Genomic DNA, 17,401 nt, shown 5'->3' with positions numbered 1-17,401 from the left:
ATAGAAAACCACCCAAAACACCCCCTGTCACACCCTGACCTACTCTACTATAGAAAATTACATCTTACTAGGGTCAAGACGTGACAACATCAAAACTACAGTAAGGGAAAAAAGTATTTGATCCCCTGCTGATTTTGTACGTTTGCCAACTGACAAAGAAATAATCAGTCTATCATTTTAATTGTAGGTTTATTTGAACAGTGAGAGACAGAATAACAACAAAAAAATCCATAAAAACGCATGTCAAAAATGTTATAAATTAATTTGCATTTTAATGAGGGATCCCCTAAACAAGGGACTTTACATCTAAGAGATTGAAAACAAAAGAGAAGAGAATCATATCTAAGTATTGTGAGCATTGCATTGTAAAAGGCAATTACTTTATATGAACATGTATTGCAATGTGAAATATGTATTTCCAGATGAAACACTGATTCATCTTGGTGAAGAAGTGATTTTGTATGATTTTGTGTTGTACCTTTACGCTGCTGCTACTCTGTTTATTATCTATGCATAGTCACTTTACCCCTGTCTACATGTACATATTACCTCAATTACTTTGACCAACTGTACCCCTGTACATTGACTCGGTACTGGAACCCCTTGTATATAGCCTTAGTTATTGTTATTTTATTGTGTAACTCATTTGACATTTTTTATTTAGTAAATCTTTTTTTAACTCTTATTTTTCTTAAAACTGCATTGTTGATTAACCTCTCTGGGGTATGTGGGAAAATGTGGGAACATTTCTCAAACACACAACTATTATATCCCATTTTAAAGATACACTTCTCGTTAATCCAACCACAGTCTCCGATTTCAAAAAGGCTGTACAGCCTAGACAAGAATAAACCTTCATCAGATGGCACTCATAGGACTTCATGTTACGCAATACATGTATGTTTTGCTCGATAAAGTTCATGTTTATATATCAAAAAAAACATTTTACATTGGCGTGTAATGTTCAGAAATGTTTTGCCTCCCAAAACTTCCGGTGAATGAGCACATCAATTTACAGAAATACTCATCATAAACATTGATAAAATATACAACTGTTATTCAAAGAATTATACATACACTTCTCCTTAATGCAACCGCTGTGTCAGATTTCAAAAAAGTTTTACGGCGAAAGCAAACTTTGCAATAATCTGAGTACAGCGCTCAGACACCAAAAGAAGCCATACAGATACCCGCCATTTTGGAGTCAACAGAAGTCACAAATAACGTTATAAATATTCACTTACCTTTGATGATCTTCATCGGAATGCACTCCCAGAAATCCCAGTTCCACAATAAATGTTTGCTTTGTTTCGATAAAGTCCATATTTATGTCGAAATACCTCCTTTTTGTTTGCGCGTTCAGTCCAGCATTCCAAATGCACTGTGCTCGCGCAGTCAGTTCAGACGGAAAGTCAAAAAAGTTATATTACAGTTCGTAGAAACATGTCAAACGATGTATAGCATCAATCTTTAGGATGTTTTTATCATAAATCTTCGATAATATTCCAACCGGACAATTGCATTGTCTTCAGAAATGAAAAGGAACACACCTAACGTGCGCCTATCTGAGCTCATGTCATTTTCTCAGTCATCTGATTCCAATGGCTCTTATTCTCTCTCCATTCACAGTAGAAGCATGAAACAACGTTCTAAAGACTGTGACATCTAGTGGAAGACTTAGGAAGTGCAAAATGACCCCACAGACACTGTGTATTAGATAGTCAATCACTTGAAAAACTACAAACCTCAGATTTCCCGACTTCCTGGTTGGATTTTTTCTCAGGTTTTTGCCTGCCATATGAGTTATGTTATACTCACAGACATCATTCAAACAGTTTTAGAAACTTCAGAGTGTTTTCTATCCAGATCTACTAATAATATGCATATCCTATCTTCTGGGCCTGAGTAGCAGGCAGTTTACTACGGGCACGCTTTGATGAAGTTAAAGGCTTGTAAGTAAGCACTTCACTGTAAGTTCTACACCTGTTGTATTTGGCGCATGTGCCAAATAAAATTGGATTTGATGTGCTTAGAGTTTTTACAACAGCCCCTTGGATGATCTGTTTTGAGTTGTGCACTAAGAGTTGTTCAAATGTACCACATAGTTGTGAACATGTACCACATAGTTGTGAACATGTACAACATGGTTGTGAACATGTACCACATGGTTGTGAACATGTACCACATAGTTGTGAACATGTACCACACAGTTGTGAACATGTACCACATAGTTGTGAAAATGTACCACATAGTTGTGAACATATATTTCTGAACATGTACCAAACAGTTGTGAACATGTACCACATAGTTGTGAACATGTACCCCACAGTTGTGAACATGTACCACGCAGTTGTGAACATGTACCACATAGTTGTGAACATGTACCACATAGTTGTGAACATGTACCACACAGTTGTGAACATGTACCACACAGTTGTGAACATCTACCACACAGTTGTGAACATGTACCACATAGTTGTGAACATGTACCACATAGTTGTGAACATGTACCACACAGTTGTGAACATGTACCACATAGTTGTGAACATGTACCACATGGTTGTGAACATGTACCACATGGTTGTGAACATGCACCACATAGTTGTGAACATGTACCACACAGTTGTGAACATGTACCACACAGTTGTGAACATGTACCACACAGTTGTGAACATGTACCACATAGTTGTGAACATGTACCACATAGTTGTGAACATATATTTGTGAACATGTACCACACAGTTGTGAACATGTACCACATAGTTGTGAACATGTACCCCACAGTTGTGAACATGTACCACACAGTTGTGAACATGTACCACGCAGTTGTGAACATGTACCACATAGTTGTGAACATGTACCACACAGTTGTGAACATGTACCACATAGTTGTGAACATGTACCACACATTTGTGAACATCTACCACATAGTTGTGAACATGTACCACATAGTTGTGAACATGTACCACATAGTTGTGAACATGTACCACACAGTTGTGAACATGTACCACATAGTTGTGAACAAGTACCACACAGTTGTGAACATCTACCACATAGTTGTGAACATGTACTACACAGTTGTGAACATTGCACCAAAGTGATAAAAAAACTGTAGCATGCAATAATGTAGCCTAAATCAAGTGTATTTATTTGCTCTTGACTCAAGTAGTAGTCTTAAATACTCTATTCACCATCGAGCTGAGGGCGTGTCCTGTTTTATCTGTCTTAACATAACTTAGCCTAATTCAATATAATCAATCAATCGTTCATTCATGTCATACGAGTCATTCATGCCTTTGAAAGAGGGACTCGGTGAAATTACGTTGCCACGAGCAGCACCGCAGATATTGAGATGCGTGAGATGCAAGACTTCGCTCTCACACAGTCACACACAGTATCAGCGCATGTGCACGAGCCAGGGAACCAAAACAGCAGAGGAGTTGAGCCTCATGCTTCAACGCTCTTAGTTGTTGTAGAATTTGACCCACTATGATGTTAACTTTCTGCATCTACATCATATTGCTGAGTATTCCTTTAAATACAAACAAGCATTTTATTTTGAATTGAAATAACAAAGGGAGCCTTAAAGAATTAGATAAAGAATTAAATAAAGAATTAGATTTTCTGCCAAACACCTATTTGAATAATCGTTCAAAAGCCCGGTGATTTGAATACATGTTTGATTAGAGAAACATTTGGATCAGTTATGGGTCTACTTTCGATAGTTTACAAGATCCAGCAAGGCACATTAGCACGGCAGTCATACGCAGTGCGTACTGTATATATGCAGTGCTCATACCTTATCAATAGTAGAGTAGAGTAATTTATTTTCTCCAGAGTAGAGACAGGTATGACCTGAGGTGGCCAGAGGTTCTGGCAGTGTGCCGGTGGAGGACAGTGATTAATGATCTGTTTCAAAGCCCTCATCTTCCCCACTCTGGACCTAGTCGCTACTTTCAGGAAATAGCATTGATGGAAGTTTGGTTTGTGCACCATTCATCATTGCTCTCCTAGATACGTTTAAGGGTTTAGAAAATCCACTTGATGAACAGAAGCCTACAGGACTCCATTGTAAATGGTAGAAAACCCTGACAAGCTCAGTCCTCTCACCATAGACATAATTCATTGACAACATTTTTCACTGAACTGTATTGACCTGATTCATATCAACTTGCCATGTCATATACTTATTCTCTGAATGATTACTGTTCTGTGTCCGTGAAACTAATGTTTCATGAACTGACACATTAACCATATGTTTTTTTTCTTCTGTGATGTGTTTCTGTGCGTGTGTGTGTGTCTGTGTGCCTCTGTGTGTGTCTGTGTGTCTCTGTGGTTGTGGTGGTGGTGTTACCACATCTCAACCCCTTGGTAGATAGAGGCACGGAAGTTCAGCGGTGACGTGGCCAACTCGACGGCGTGTGTCTTCATGGTCAACAAGCCGTACGCTCTGACGTGTTCCGTGGTGGCCTTCTACATTCCACTGGGGTTGATGGTGCTGGCCTACCAGCGCATCTATGTGACTGCACGGGAGCACGCACGCCAAATCAGTATGCTGCAACGGGCGGGGGCCGCCTCGGCAGACAGCGCCGACCACCAGCGCAACCACCGCATGCGTACCGAGACCAAGGCGGCCAAGACTCTGTGCATCATCATGGGCTGTTTCTGCCTGTGCTGGGCCCCTTTTTTCATCACCAACGTGGTGGACCCCTTTATAAACTACACAGTGCCGGACCAGCTGTGGGCAGCATGCCTGTGGCTGGGCTACATTAACTCCATGCTCAATCCCATTCTCTATGCCTTCCTGAACAAGTCCTTCCGCCGTGCCTTCCTCATCATCCTCTGCTGTGGGAGAAAGCGTTACAGCGCCAGGCGGCCATCCATACTGGGGCCGGGGCCCCCCTGCTCAGCCACACAGATCAACGGCTCCACCCATGTGCTCAAGTAAGTGTCTACTCCCTCCTCACCTACCTGAGAGCCCTTCACTAACTCTCTACAGCCCACAGATACTCTTCAGATGGTGTTGGCAGCAACTTGAGATTTTATTATTATTATATTGAATGGGTTCTTAGGCAGGGGAGACATGGATCAAGTCCATGTGGATGAACTGTAGCCTACATGACCAGCATGCAGCTGCCATAACATTTCCACCATGTTCCTGGATCTGAGGACTGATGAGACATATTAGATTACACATGTGACTATCGACACAGATGACCATCTACAAAAGGCTGTTTGCTTTGCTGTGAGACTTGGTGAGCTAGAGACTTGCAGTAGTACATCAAGCAGCCGGCTTATTACATTTCAGCCACCCACCCAACTGTCCAATTTTAGAATTCTCAGACTATAATGGAATAAAACTGTATTGCTCTGTCCACTCGATGCATAATTAATGTATCCCCTTGGCTGTTCTAGAGGAGAGATCTGATGTATGTTACATGGCTATTATAGGGTCACTAGAGGTTGGACCTGATGTATGTTACATGGCTATTATAGGGTCACTAGAGGTTGGACCTGATGTATGTTACATGGCTATTATAGGGTCACTAGAGGAGAGACCTGATGTATGTTACATGGCTATTATAGGGTCACTAGAGGAGAGACCTGATGTATGTTACATGGCTATTATAGGGTCACTAGAGGTTGGACCTGATGTATGTTACATGGCTATTATAGGGTCACTAGAGGAGAGACCTGATGTATGTTACATGGCTATTATAGGGTCACTAGAGGTTGGACCTGATGTATGTTACATGGCTATTATAGGGTCACTAGAGGTTGGACCTGATGTATGTTACATGGCTATTATAGGGTCACTAGAGGAGAGACCTGATGTATGTTACATGGCTATTATAGGGTCACTAGAGGAGAGACCTGATGTATGTTACATGGCTATTATAGGGTCACTAGAGGTTGGACCTGATGTATGTTACATGGCTATTATAGGGTCACTAGAGGAGAGACCTGATGTATGTTACATGGCTATTATAGGGTCACTAGAGGTTAGACCTGATGTATGTTACATGCCTATTATAGGGTCACTAGAGGAGAGACCTGATGTATGTTACATGGCTATTATAGGGTCACTAGAGGTTAGACCTGATGTATGTTACATGGCTATTATAGGGTCACTAGACATTGGACCTGATGTACAGTACCAGTCAAAAGTTTGGACACACCTACTCATTCAAAGGTTTCTCTTTATTTGTACTATTTTGTACATTGTAGAATAATAGTGAAGACATCACAACTATAAAATAACACATATGGAATCAAGTAGTAACAACAAAATATATATATATATTTATATTATATTTGAGATTCTTCAAAGTAGCCACCCTTTGCCTTGATGACAGTTTTAGCACACTCTTGGCATTCTCTCAACCAGCTTCAACTGGACTGCTTTTCCAACATTCTTGAAGGAGTTCCCACATATGCTGAGCACTTGTTGGCTGCTTTTCCTTCACTATGTGGTTCAACTCATCCCAAACCATCTCAATTGGGTTGAGGTCGGGTGATTGTTGAGGCCAGGTCATCTGATGCAGCACTCCATCACTCTCCTTCTTTGTCAAATAGCTCTTAAACAACCTGGGAGGTATTTTGTCTCATTGTCCTGTTGAAAAACAAATGATAGTCCCACTAAGTGCAAACCAGATGGGATGTCAGTGTCACCAGCACCAGCGGTTTCGTACTGACACCTGGAGGGGTCAGCATGGATGAGACCAAAGTCACCGCCGTCAGTAACGGGCACAAACCCACCACCGTTAAGGAACGTTTCATTGGGTTCTCCAACTACTATCGCCGGTACATTCGGAACTTCAATTCTACTATTCTAATTCCCTCACTGCCCTTACCAGCCAAAAGACCCGGACCCTTCAATGGACTGATACCACCCTGACTGCTTTCAACAACTTGAAAACGCCTCTTCACCTCAGCTCCTGTCCTTCGCCAACCTGATGCGACCCTTCCTTTCACCCTGGAGGTGGATGCCTCCGAAGTAGGAGTAGGAGCCATAGTCTCTCAGCGGGTGGGAACACCCCAAATCACATCCCTGTGCCTTCTTCTCCAGGAAGTTATCCTCCGCTGAGAGGAATTACGATGTGGGGAACAGAACTCCTGGTTATTAAGCTGGCCATTGAGGAGTGGCGCCACTTGTTGGAGGGCGCACAACATCCCTTTCTCGTCCTAACAGATCATCGTAATCTGGAATATATCAGAGGGGCCAAGAGGTTAAACTCGAGACAAGCCTGCTGGGCTGTCTTCTTCACACACTTCCATTTTCATGTTACTTACATCCTTGGAAAGAAAAACGTACAATCTGATGCTCTCTACCACCAGTTTGACCTTCCGACCAGTAACTCAGACCCTACACCCATTCTTCCTTCCTCTTGCATTATGGGACTGGTACAGTGGGAGGTTCACTCTGCCATACAAGAAGCCCTAACCTCAGACCCGGCTCCTCCTGAGACCCAAGCTGGGAGGAGTTACGTACCAGCAGCTGTTAGACCCCAACTGATGCAATGGTGTCACACGTCCTTGGGGTCAGGACATCCAGGCATTACACAAACCACCGAACTTCTAGCCTGTAAGTTCTGGTGGTCCTCACTGGCATCTGACGTTAGGGGATTATGTACTCTCCTGTCCAGTCTGCGCCCAAACCAAAAGCCCTTGTCATCTCCCTTCCGGTAAGCTTCAACCTTGGCCAATCCCTCACAGACCCTGGTCCCACATAGCTGTTGATTTCATCACAGACCTTCTTGAATCCTCTGGTAACACCACCATCCTTGTCATAGTAGACCATTTTCAACAATGTGTCTGGTTCTTCTTCCTCATTTACCTAACGCCATGGAATTGGCTGAGTGTACGTTCCAGCAGGTGTTCTGTCTTTCTGGGATTCCGGAGAACATAAACTGGGGCCCACGGTCAGAGACTATCTTCCTGGTGTGGCAAGCCTTCTGTGACCGACTGGGGGTCGCCCTCAGCCTCTCCACTGGGTGCCATCCCCAGACCAACAGGCAGACGGAATGCCTGAACCAAGAAATAGGGAAGTACCTTCGCCAACAATGTTCTGAGTCAGAACTCACTCATGCATTCATCCCTCCACCCTACTCCGTTTCAGTGTGTACTTGGTTACCAACCCCCCCCATGTTTCCCTGGGACACGGAGCCTAGTACTGTCCCAGCTGTTGACGACTGGTTTCGGCGTAGTGAGCGGGTATGGGAGACCACTCATCAGCATCTGCAGGAAGCCTCTAATACCCAGAAACGCTTTGCTGACAGACACCGCCAACCTACGCCACTCTTTCACCCTGTACAGCATGTGTGGCTCTCTACCAGAGACATCCGCCTCCCCTGCATGAGTTCTACCTGGAACCAAAAAGGGTTCTCCTATGGGGACAGCAAAATAATGCTTTTGGAACCCTTTTTTCTAAAAGTGTAGTCATTATTTAGTTCATAACTGTTTTTCCCTGACTGAAATATTACAACACAAGAGACTTCTTATTGCACAATGTACGAATGCAGATATTACTGCAGACAAACTGAAACTTGATTTGTTTGCTTTGTTGCTACGGCGACATGAATGTTATTACCATTAATCAACAGGAAAAAGACAGAGTTGATATGTTAACTGACATAATGACTTTAAACTTTCTTTAATATTTGTAATTATATTGTCATGGGACTAAATTAAATAATATAGCTCTTGCTCGTTGTACAAACTCCTCAAGCAAATCACAATTATGTTGAATATTTGGAGGATTTTCTTTATTTTATTATTCATAGTGGCAGCTAGCTAGTGGCAGGATTTGATAATGCTGGGATTTATGCATGGTTTGTTAGTGACATTAAGCTGTGTTTCCATTTGGAGAATGGAGAGATCAGGAGATACCGAGGCAGAGTTCAAATGATGTCGTCAACTTGCACCATCCTCTGTCTCTCAGGCAAGTGGACCTCTGATGTGGTCAGTTAACAATTCACTCTTTCTCTTCTGTTCCTGTTGTAAAATACAGTTTACACTGGAATCTAGACAAAACACACCAAGTCTTGTTCGACAGAAAAAGAAGGAAACTTCAAGTGTGCGTGTTTGAAAAACATTCACTACTGACAACCCTTTTGTTGCCATAGAAATAAGAAGTGTTCAGAAACAGACCATAGGACTGGGCCCTGTGACACCACTCTTTGAACTGGTAAAAGGGCTGAACATGAACGCATAAGAAAACATAAATATGTGACTTATATTTAGTCAAGTGTGTAAGATTGTGTTTTTGTATGAAGTTATTTCAGAAAACTCAGGTGTGGGTACATTCAAGTATATATTGCATTTCTAAGTTAAGTGGTTAATGTTTTATAATACTAAATATATTTTAAGAACTTCGGGGTCACAGCTAAGGGTTGAGAGACCGATTGTGCTAACAACCTTAATTGAAAGCATATACGTTTGTAGTTTAACAATGTTCTCCTCCGCCCTGGGAGTCTGCTCTATAAACAGAACATGTTGAGAATATATCCAGATTGAAAAGTATAAATGACCATGAAAGACTCTCCACAATGTCCCCGCAAAAAATCGTTGTTTTCTGCTGCGGCACTTGGAAACTCTGGGAGAACATAAATCCCCGGAACAGTTTCCAAATGGTGGAGCTGTCAGCATGTTACTCGGGCTGATAAACAGAGAAGTGAAGTATGCTGGGATGTCTGTCGGTCGGAGCAGCTGTGGAGAGGCGCAAGGCGGCGGGCCCCGGCCTCCGGCCCCCTGTTGAGAGGTAACCACACTATAGACCTGAGAGAATGAGTTGTGGAAGGAACCCATGTAAAATGTAATGATCAGTGATTACTGAGCACAGCAGAGTGTGATTAAGATACAGGCCCTACTAAGAATCTCCTTCTGACTTCATTCTTCACTCAGTGGGGCCCTGCTCCCAGTTAGACAGACTATATTCATCTGTGGCTAGAGTGAAGGATGCATTGATCCATCTCAGCAGCCAGGTGTGGATACATTGCACTGTAAAAGTATATTATTACCCCGGCTAGGAGCAGCTGATTCCTGATCACACCCCAAACCCCACCTTTACCGAGACAGTTTTTAACCCAGATGAGTAATAATGTCAACGTCGTGCTTGTGAGTGATCAAATGCTGTCTAGGTGCCAAGACCAGGCTATATAGGTGTACTGGGCAGGATGCCAGGTAGAGATACTGTAGGAAAACTGAACGTTGTGCACAAATTACTCAAATTGGTGTAATTTGCTGCTGGCCACCACAGCTTCTTTAATAACACTAATTACCACAGTGAATGGGGAGAAAGGTCATATTGTTGATCAAGTTTGATCTTTGGTTCTAGATGATTATCTCTGCTGTAAAATGGGAAAGAATAGCATGAGAGAGCACCACACAGTCTGAAGTTGGTCACATTTTTCACAACCTGTTCAAGAATCAGTAGTTTCTCTCCTCTGGGACACATGGAGTTAAATACTGGTTGGTGTGACGCTCACAGGGGCTGACATGTACCCAGATGCAAGGGTCAGATTCTTATCTACCACATGAATGAATGGGGCACATTTCACCTCCTAGTAGTTCTTTCTCTCTTGGCATGCTCCAACCTCATCTAACTCTAACCACACGATCCACATGATCACACAGCTTCCCTTCATTCTATTTCTATGGTTACGCCTGCTGCAGTTCCAGTCAGTTGTATGTCAACAAATAAGGATATGCAGGGATGTGAAGCCTTGACCTTCTGAGTAGTGGAGTCACGCGTATGCCTTTTTGACTCCTGAGTAAAAGCAGATGAAATTGCCACCCACCCACACGGCTATTCAGTTGACCCCTTAAGTTAATCTTAAATCTACAGCATCATTACAAACATATTGAATTTCAGGCCATTAAATCATATATCCATATTATAAAATGCGTTGTATGCATTGCAAGAAAACAACTGTCCAGAATAAATGCTGAAGTCTGCAATCTGATCATGTACAATGTATGTGAAAGCATTCATTTTTTACCCTTATTTAACTAGGCAAGTCAGTTAAGAACACATTTTTATTTTCAATGACAGCCTAGGAACAGTATTCTACCCCTTGTTCAGGGGTAGAATGACAGATTTTTACTTGGTCAGCTCTGGGATTTGATCTTGCAGCCTTTATGGTTCCAAGTCCAATGCTCTAACCACTAGGCTACCTGCCGCCCCAAAAGCTTGTTGGAGCATAATAGCCTGTTATGGTTTAAATGGCAAAATATAGAACCCTGAGGCCGTTGATACTATCAGACTGTTGAAGTTGATATATTGGCCATTTTATACTTGCCAAAAACAACTAATAACATTCATAACAATTTCTCCAGAGTTTACTAAGCCTTTAATGTACTACCTCATCACCTTGTGGGTCTAGTGGTTGTAGGTCTAGTGGTCTAGTGGTTAGTAGGTCTAGTGGTTAGTAGATCTAGTGGTTGTAGGTCTAGTGGTTAGTAGGTCTAGTGGTTGTAGGTCTAGTGGTGGTAGGTCTAGTGGTGGTAGGTCTAGTGGTGTTAGGTCTAGTGGTGGTAGGTCTAGTGGCTGTAGGTCTAGTGGTGGTATATATAGTGGTGGTATATATAGTGGTGGTATGTCTAGTGGTGGTAGGTCTAGCGGTGGTATGTCTAGTGGTGGTATGTCTAGTGGTGGTAGGTCTAGTGGTGGTATGTCTAGTGGTGGTAGGTCTAGTGGTTGTAGGTCTAGTGGTGGTATATTTAGTGGTGGTATGTCTAGTGGTGGTAGGTCTAGCGGTGGTATGTCTAGTGGTGGTAGGTCTAGTGGTCTAGTGGTTGTAGGTCTAGTGGTCTAGTGGTGGCAGGTCTAGTGGTGGTAGGTGTAGTGGTGGTAGGTGTAGTGGTGGTAGGTCTAGTGGTGGTAGGTCTAGTGTTTGTAGGTCTAGTGTTTGTAGGTCTAGTGGTGGTAGGTCTAGTAGTGGTAGGTCTAGTGGTGTTAGGTCTAGGGGTTGTAGGTCTAGTGGTGTTAAGTCTAGTGGTTGTAGGTCTAGTGGTGGTAGGTCTAGCCATTGTAGGTCTAGTGGTGGTTGGTCTAGTGGTGGTAGGTCTAGTGGTGGTAGGTCTGGTGCTGTTAGGTCTAGAGGTTGTTGGTCTAGTGGTGTTAGGTCCAGTGGTTGTAGGTCTAGTGGTTGTAGGTCTAGTGGTGTTAGGTCTATTTGTTGTTGGTCTAGTGGTGGTAGGTCTAGCCATTGTAGGTCTAGTGGTGGTTGGTCTAGTGGTGGTAGGTCTAGTGGTGGTAGGTCTAGTTGTTGTAGGTCTAGTGATGGTAGGTCTAACCGTTGTAGGTCTATTGGTTGTTGGTCTAGTTATGGTATTAGAGGTCTGCCGATTAATCGGAATGGCCTATTAATTAGGGCCGAGTTCACGTTTTCATAACAATCGGTAATCGGTATTTTTGGCCACCGATTTGCCGATTTTTTAAATATAAAAAAAATAAAAAATAAATGTAGATAATATTTTTTAACTATGCAAGTCAGTTAAGAACACATTCTTATTTTCAATGATGGCCTAGGAACGGTGGGTTAACTGCCTTGTTCAGGGGCAGAACGACAGATTTTTACCTTGTCAGCTTGGGGATTCAATCTTGCAACCTTACGGTTAACTAGTCCAACGCTCTAACCACCTGCTTTACATTGCACTCCACGAGGAGCCTGCCTGTTACGCGAATGCAGTAAGAAGCCAAGGTAAGTTGCTAGCTATCATTGAACTTATCTTATGAAAAACAATCAATCAATCAATCATAATCACTAGTTAACTACACATGGTTGATGATATTACTAGTTTATCTAGCCTGTCCTGCATTGCATATAATCGATGCTGTGCGCATTCGCGAAAAAGGACTGTCGTTGCTCCAACGTGTACCTAACCATTAACATCAATGTCTTTCTTAAAATCAATACACAAGTATACATTTTTAAACCTGTATATCTAGTTAATATTGCCTGCTAACATGAATTTATTTTAACTAGGGAAAATGTGTCACCTCTGCAACAGAGTCAGGGTATATGTAGCAGTTTGGTCCGCCTGGCTCGTTGCGAACTGTGTGAATACTATTTCTTCCTAACAAAGACAGCCAACTTCACCAAACGGGGGATGATTTAGCAAAAGCGCATTTGCGAAAAAAGCACAATCGTTGCACGACTGTACCTAACTGTCACGTCCTGACCAGTAGAGGGTGTAGTTGGGTCAGGACGTGGCAGAAGAGTCTGTGTGTTTGTGTTGTTTCATTAATTTTGGCCGTGTGACTTCCAATCAGGCACAGCTGTAGAGGGTTGTGGCTGATTGGGAGTCACACATAAGTGGCCTACTTTGCCTTTTGGGGTTGTGGGGAATTGTTGTGTGCACTGCGTTTGGACGAGCCTGCCACACTGTTGCTGTTGTGAGTATTGTTTTGTTTGTTTGTTTGTTTGTTTCAAGTGGATGCTCTACTCCTTTTTTTGAACATTAAAAATATGAGTATCCACACTTCCGCTGCGCTTTGGTCCTCTTTCACTGAAGACAATCGTGACAGAATTCCCCACCAACACACGACCAAGCAGCGGAAGAAGGCTGGCGAGGTAAGGGAGACCGAGAGGCACCCCCAAGAATTTTTTAGGGGGGGGCACAAGGGGAGTGTTGCGGGGCAAGAATGGAGCCCCAGGCCAGCTCCCCGCAGTAGCATGGAGGTGCGTGGTCACAATCGGGTACGCCCAGTACCAGCACCACGCACCAGGCTTCAAGTGCGTGAACCCAGCCTCGCCAGTCAACAGTCGTCAGTGCGGCCCGCCAGTCAACAGTCGTCAGAGCTGCCCGCCAGTCAACAGTCGTCAGAGCTGCCCGCCAGTCAACAGTCGTCAGAGCTGCCCGCCAGTCAACAGTCGTCAGAGCTGCCCGCCAGTCAACAGTCGTCAGAGCTGCCCGCCAGTCAACCATTACCAGAGCTGCCCGCCAGTCAACCGTCGTCAGAGCTGCCCGCCAGTCAACAGTCGTCAGAGCTGCCCGCCAGTCAACCATTACCAGAGCTGCCCGCCAGTCAACCGTCGTCAGAGCTGCCCGCCAGTCAACCGTCGTCAGAGCTGCCCGCCAGTCAACAGTCGTCAGAGCTGCCCGCCAGTCAACAGTCGTCAGAGCTGCCCGCCAGTCAACAGTCGTCAGAGCTGCCCGTCAGTCAACAGTCGCCAGAGAGGTCAGACTGCGCTGAACTGCCGGAGTGGCCAGACTGCGCTGAACTGCCGGAGTGGCCAGACTGCGCTGAACTGCCGGAGTGGCCAGACTGCCCTGAACTGCCGGAGTGGCCAGACTGCCCTGAACTGCCGGAGTGGCCAGACTGCCCTGAACTGCCGGAGTGGCCAGACTGCCCTGAACTGCCGGAGTGGCCAGACTGCCCTGAACTGCCCGAGCTGCCAGACTGCCCAGACTGTCCCGAGCTGCCAGACTGCCCAGACTGTCCCGAGCTGCCAGACTGCCCAGACTGTCCCGAGCTGCCAGACTGCCCAGACTTTCCCGAGCTGCCAGACTGCCCAGACTTTCCCGAGCTGCCAGACTGCCCAGACTGCCCCGAGTTGCCAGACTGCCCCGAACTGCCAGAGTGGCCCGACTGCCGGGAAAGGCCAGAACCGGAGCCACCTCCTGATATAGGTGGGTTGGGGAGGGGGGGTGTAGCACAGTGCCGTCGTTGACGGCAGCCACCCTCCCTTCCCTCCCTTTAGTAGAGGGGAATTTTTGTTTTGTTGTTTGGGGTTGTTTTTCTTTTGGGGTTTTTGTTTTACAGGTGCTTCCGGGGTTAGCACCTTTAAGGGGGGGGTACTGTCACGTCCTGACCAGTAGAGGGTGTAGTTGGGTCAGGACGTGGCAGAAGAGTCTGTGTGTTTGTGTTGTTTCATTAATTTTGGCCGTGTGACTTCCAATCAGGCACAGTTGTAGAGGGTTGTGGCTGATTGGGAGTCACACATAAGTGGCCTACTTTGCCTTTTGGGGTTGTGGGGAATTGTTGTGTGCACTGCGTTTGGACGAGCCTGCCACACTGTTGCTGTTGTGAGTATTGTTTTGTTTGTTTGTTTGTTTCAAGTGGATGCTCTACTCCTTTTTTTGAACATTAAAAATATGAGTATCCACACTTCCGCTGCGCTTTGGTCCTCTTTCACTGAAGACAATCGTGACACTAACCATAAACATCAATGCCTTTCTTAAAATCAATACACAGAAGTATATATTTTTAAACCTGCATATTTACCTAAAAGAAATCCAGGTTAGCAGGCAATATTAACCAGGTGAAATTGTGTCAATTATCTTGCGTTCATTGCACGCAGAGTCAGGGTATATGCAACAGTTTGGGCCGCCTGGCTCATTGCGAACTAATTTGCCAGAATTGTATGTAATTATGACATAACATTGAAGGTTGTGCAATGTAACAGGAATATTTAGCCTTAGGGATGCCACCCGTTAGATAAAATACGGAATGGTTCCATATTTCACTGAAAAAATAAACGTTTTGTTTTCGAGATGATAGTTTCCGGATTCGACCATATTAATGACCTAAGGCTCGTATTTCTGTGTGTTTATTATATTATAATTAAGTCTATGATTTGATATTTGATAGAGCAGTCTGACTGAGCGGTGGTAGGCACCAGCAGGCTCGTAAGCATTCATTCAAACTTCTCCTTCGTGCGTTTTGCCAGCAGCCCTTCACAATTCTTCAAGCATTGCGCTGTTTATGACTTCAAGCCTATCAACTCCCAAGATTAGGCTGGTGTAACCGATGTGAAATGGCTAGCTAATTAGCCGGGTGCGCGCTAATAGCATTTCAAACGTCACTCGCTCTGAGACTTGGAGTAGTTGTTCCCCTTGCTCTGCATGGGTAACGCTGCTTCGAGGGTGGCTGTTGTCGATGTGTTCCTGGTTTAAGCCCAGGTAGGAGCGAGGAGAGGGACGGAAGCTATACTGTTACAGTGGCAATACTAAAGTGCCTATAAGAACATCCAATAGTCAAAGGTATATGAAATACAAATCGTATAGAGAGAAATAGTCCTATAATTCCTATAATAACTACAACCTAAAACTTCTTACCTGGGAATATTGAAGACTCATGTTAAAAGGAACCACCAGCTTTCATATGTTCTCATGTTCTGAGCAAGGAACTTAAACGTTAGCTTTTTTACATGGCACATATTGCACTTTTACTTTCTTCTCCAACACTTTGTTTTTGCATTATTTAAACCAAATTGAACATGTTTCATTATTTATTTGAGGCTAAATTGATAGTATTTATGTATTATATTAAGTTAAAATAAGTGTTCATTCAGTATTGTTGTAATTGTCATTATTACAAATAAATAAAAAAATCGGCTGATTAATCGGTATCGGCTTTTTTTGGTCCTCCAATAATTGGTATCGGCGTTGAAAAATCATAATCGGTCGACCTCTAGATGGTATGTCTAGTGGTTGTAGTTCTGGTGGTTGTCGGTCTGGTGGTGGTAGATCTAGTGGGGTTAGGTCTATTTGTTGTAGGTCTAGTGGTGGAAGGTCTAGCCGTTGTAGGTCTAGTGGTTGTGTTATTCTCCCAGGAGCCATATTTCTAAGCCATGTTAAGTGAGCGTAGAGAGAAAGGCCAGGCCAGACGATTGTCATGTCTGAGGCGCTAGAAGCCACTGTTTGTGTTGGTTCGCACTCCCTGGCTCCCTTCTGTGTGCCATAAATTACATTTATTCTGATTTATATTTTAAATTCAAGCTGAATTATTTTATGACGTTTTGCTACTAACAATTTTCCCTGTTACTATATTACAAAATCCACTTCTAAAGAGAGTTGTAGGAGGGATTTTGTGGTTATGTAAACATATTAGACGTTCATCACAGGGACAGCTCTGAGAGATGAACGTTTGACCTTTTTCCACACTTTAATATAATGTATTTTTCAAAGACATGCTGCCATACTGTCAGTTGCTCTTGCCCCTCAGTGTTGACCCCTACATATGCTTCAAAGCTTCACTAGAAATATTGAATAGTATTTGAAGGACTAGGTGGAAAGAGCATTCAGCTATAGATCAACAGCTCTTAAGACATAGGTATATTATCTTTTTTTTCATCTGACCACATTTATTATGAATATATAAAACTGAAAGGGTTGCTGATTTTCAGACTTGGAACGGTTGTGTTGCATTATTCAGTCTACTCTTCCACAAGGTGTCTTACCTTGAACAAGAATGCCTCCTCTTTGACCTTCTCCTTTATTTATGCATGAGTAGAAGAGCTGTTATTGCGTGATTGTTGTATAAACTAATCCTTGGCCAATGTGTGTGTAGGGGAGATAAACCACATGGCACTATCATGAACCAACAGCAGTGTTCTGCATCAACTCCAGCGTTAATAGGGATTATACACTACATGACCAAAAGTTTGTGGAT

General features: G+C 43.6%; 1 protein-coding gene across 2 annotated transcripts in view; it reads left to right on the top strand.

Moving 5' to 3' along the window:
• htr4 (5-hydroxytryptamine receptor 4) overlaps nucleotides 1-17,401 on the top strand; it is a 105,301-nt gene that overhangs the window by 66,454 nt on the left and 21,446 nt on the right. For both annotated transcript variants that reach the window (XM_029771407.1, XM_029771406.1), the window contains one exon: nucleotides 4,376-4,944. In XM_029771407.1, the coding sequence (XP_029627267.1) occupies nucleotides 4,376-4,944 (569 nt within the window). The remainder of the gene's footprint in view (nucleotides 1-4,375; nucleotides 4,945-17,401) is intronic.

This window comes from Salmo trutta, chromosome 13 (genome assembly GCF_901001165.1).
Source record: "Salmo trutta chromosome 13, fSalTru1.1, whole genome shotgun sequence".
Classification (NCBI taxonomy): Eukaryota; Metazoa; Chordata; class Actinopteri; order Salmoniformes; family Salmonidae; genus Salmo; species Salmo trutta.
The sequence above is the reverse complement of the archived record's forward strand: the minus strand, read 5'-3'. Positions and strand labels throughout refer to the sequence as shown.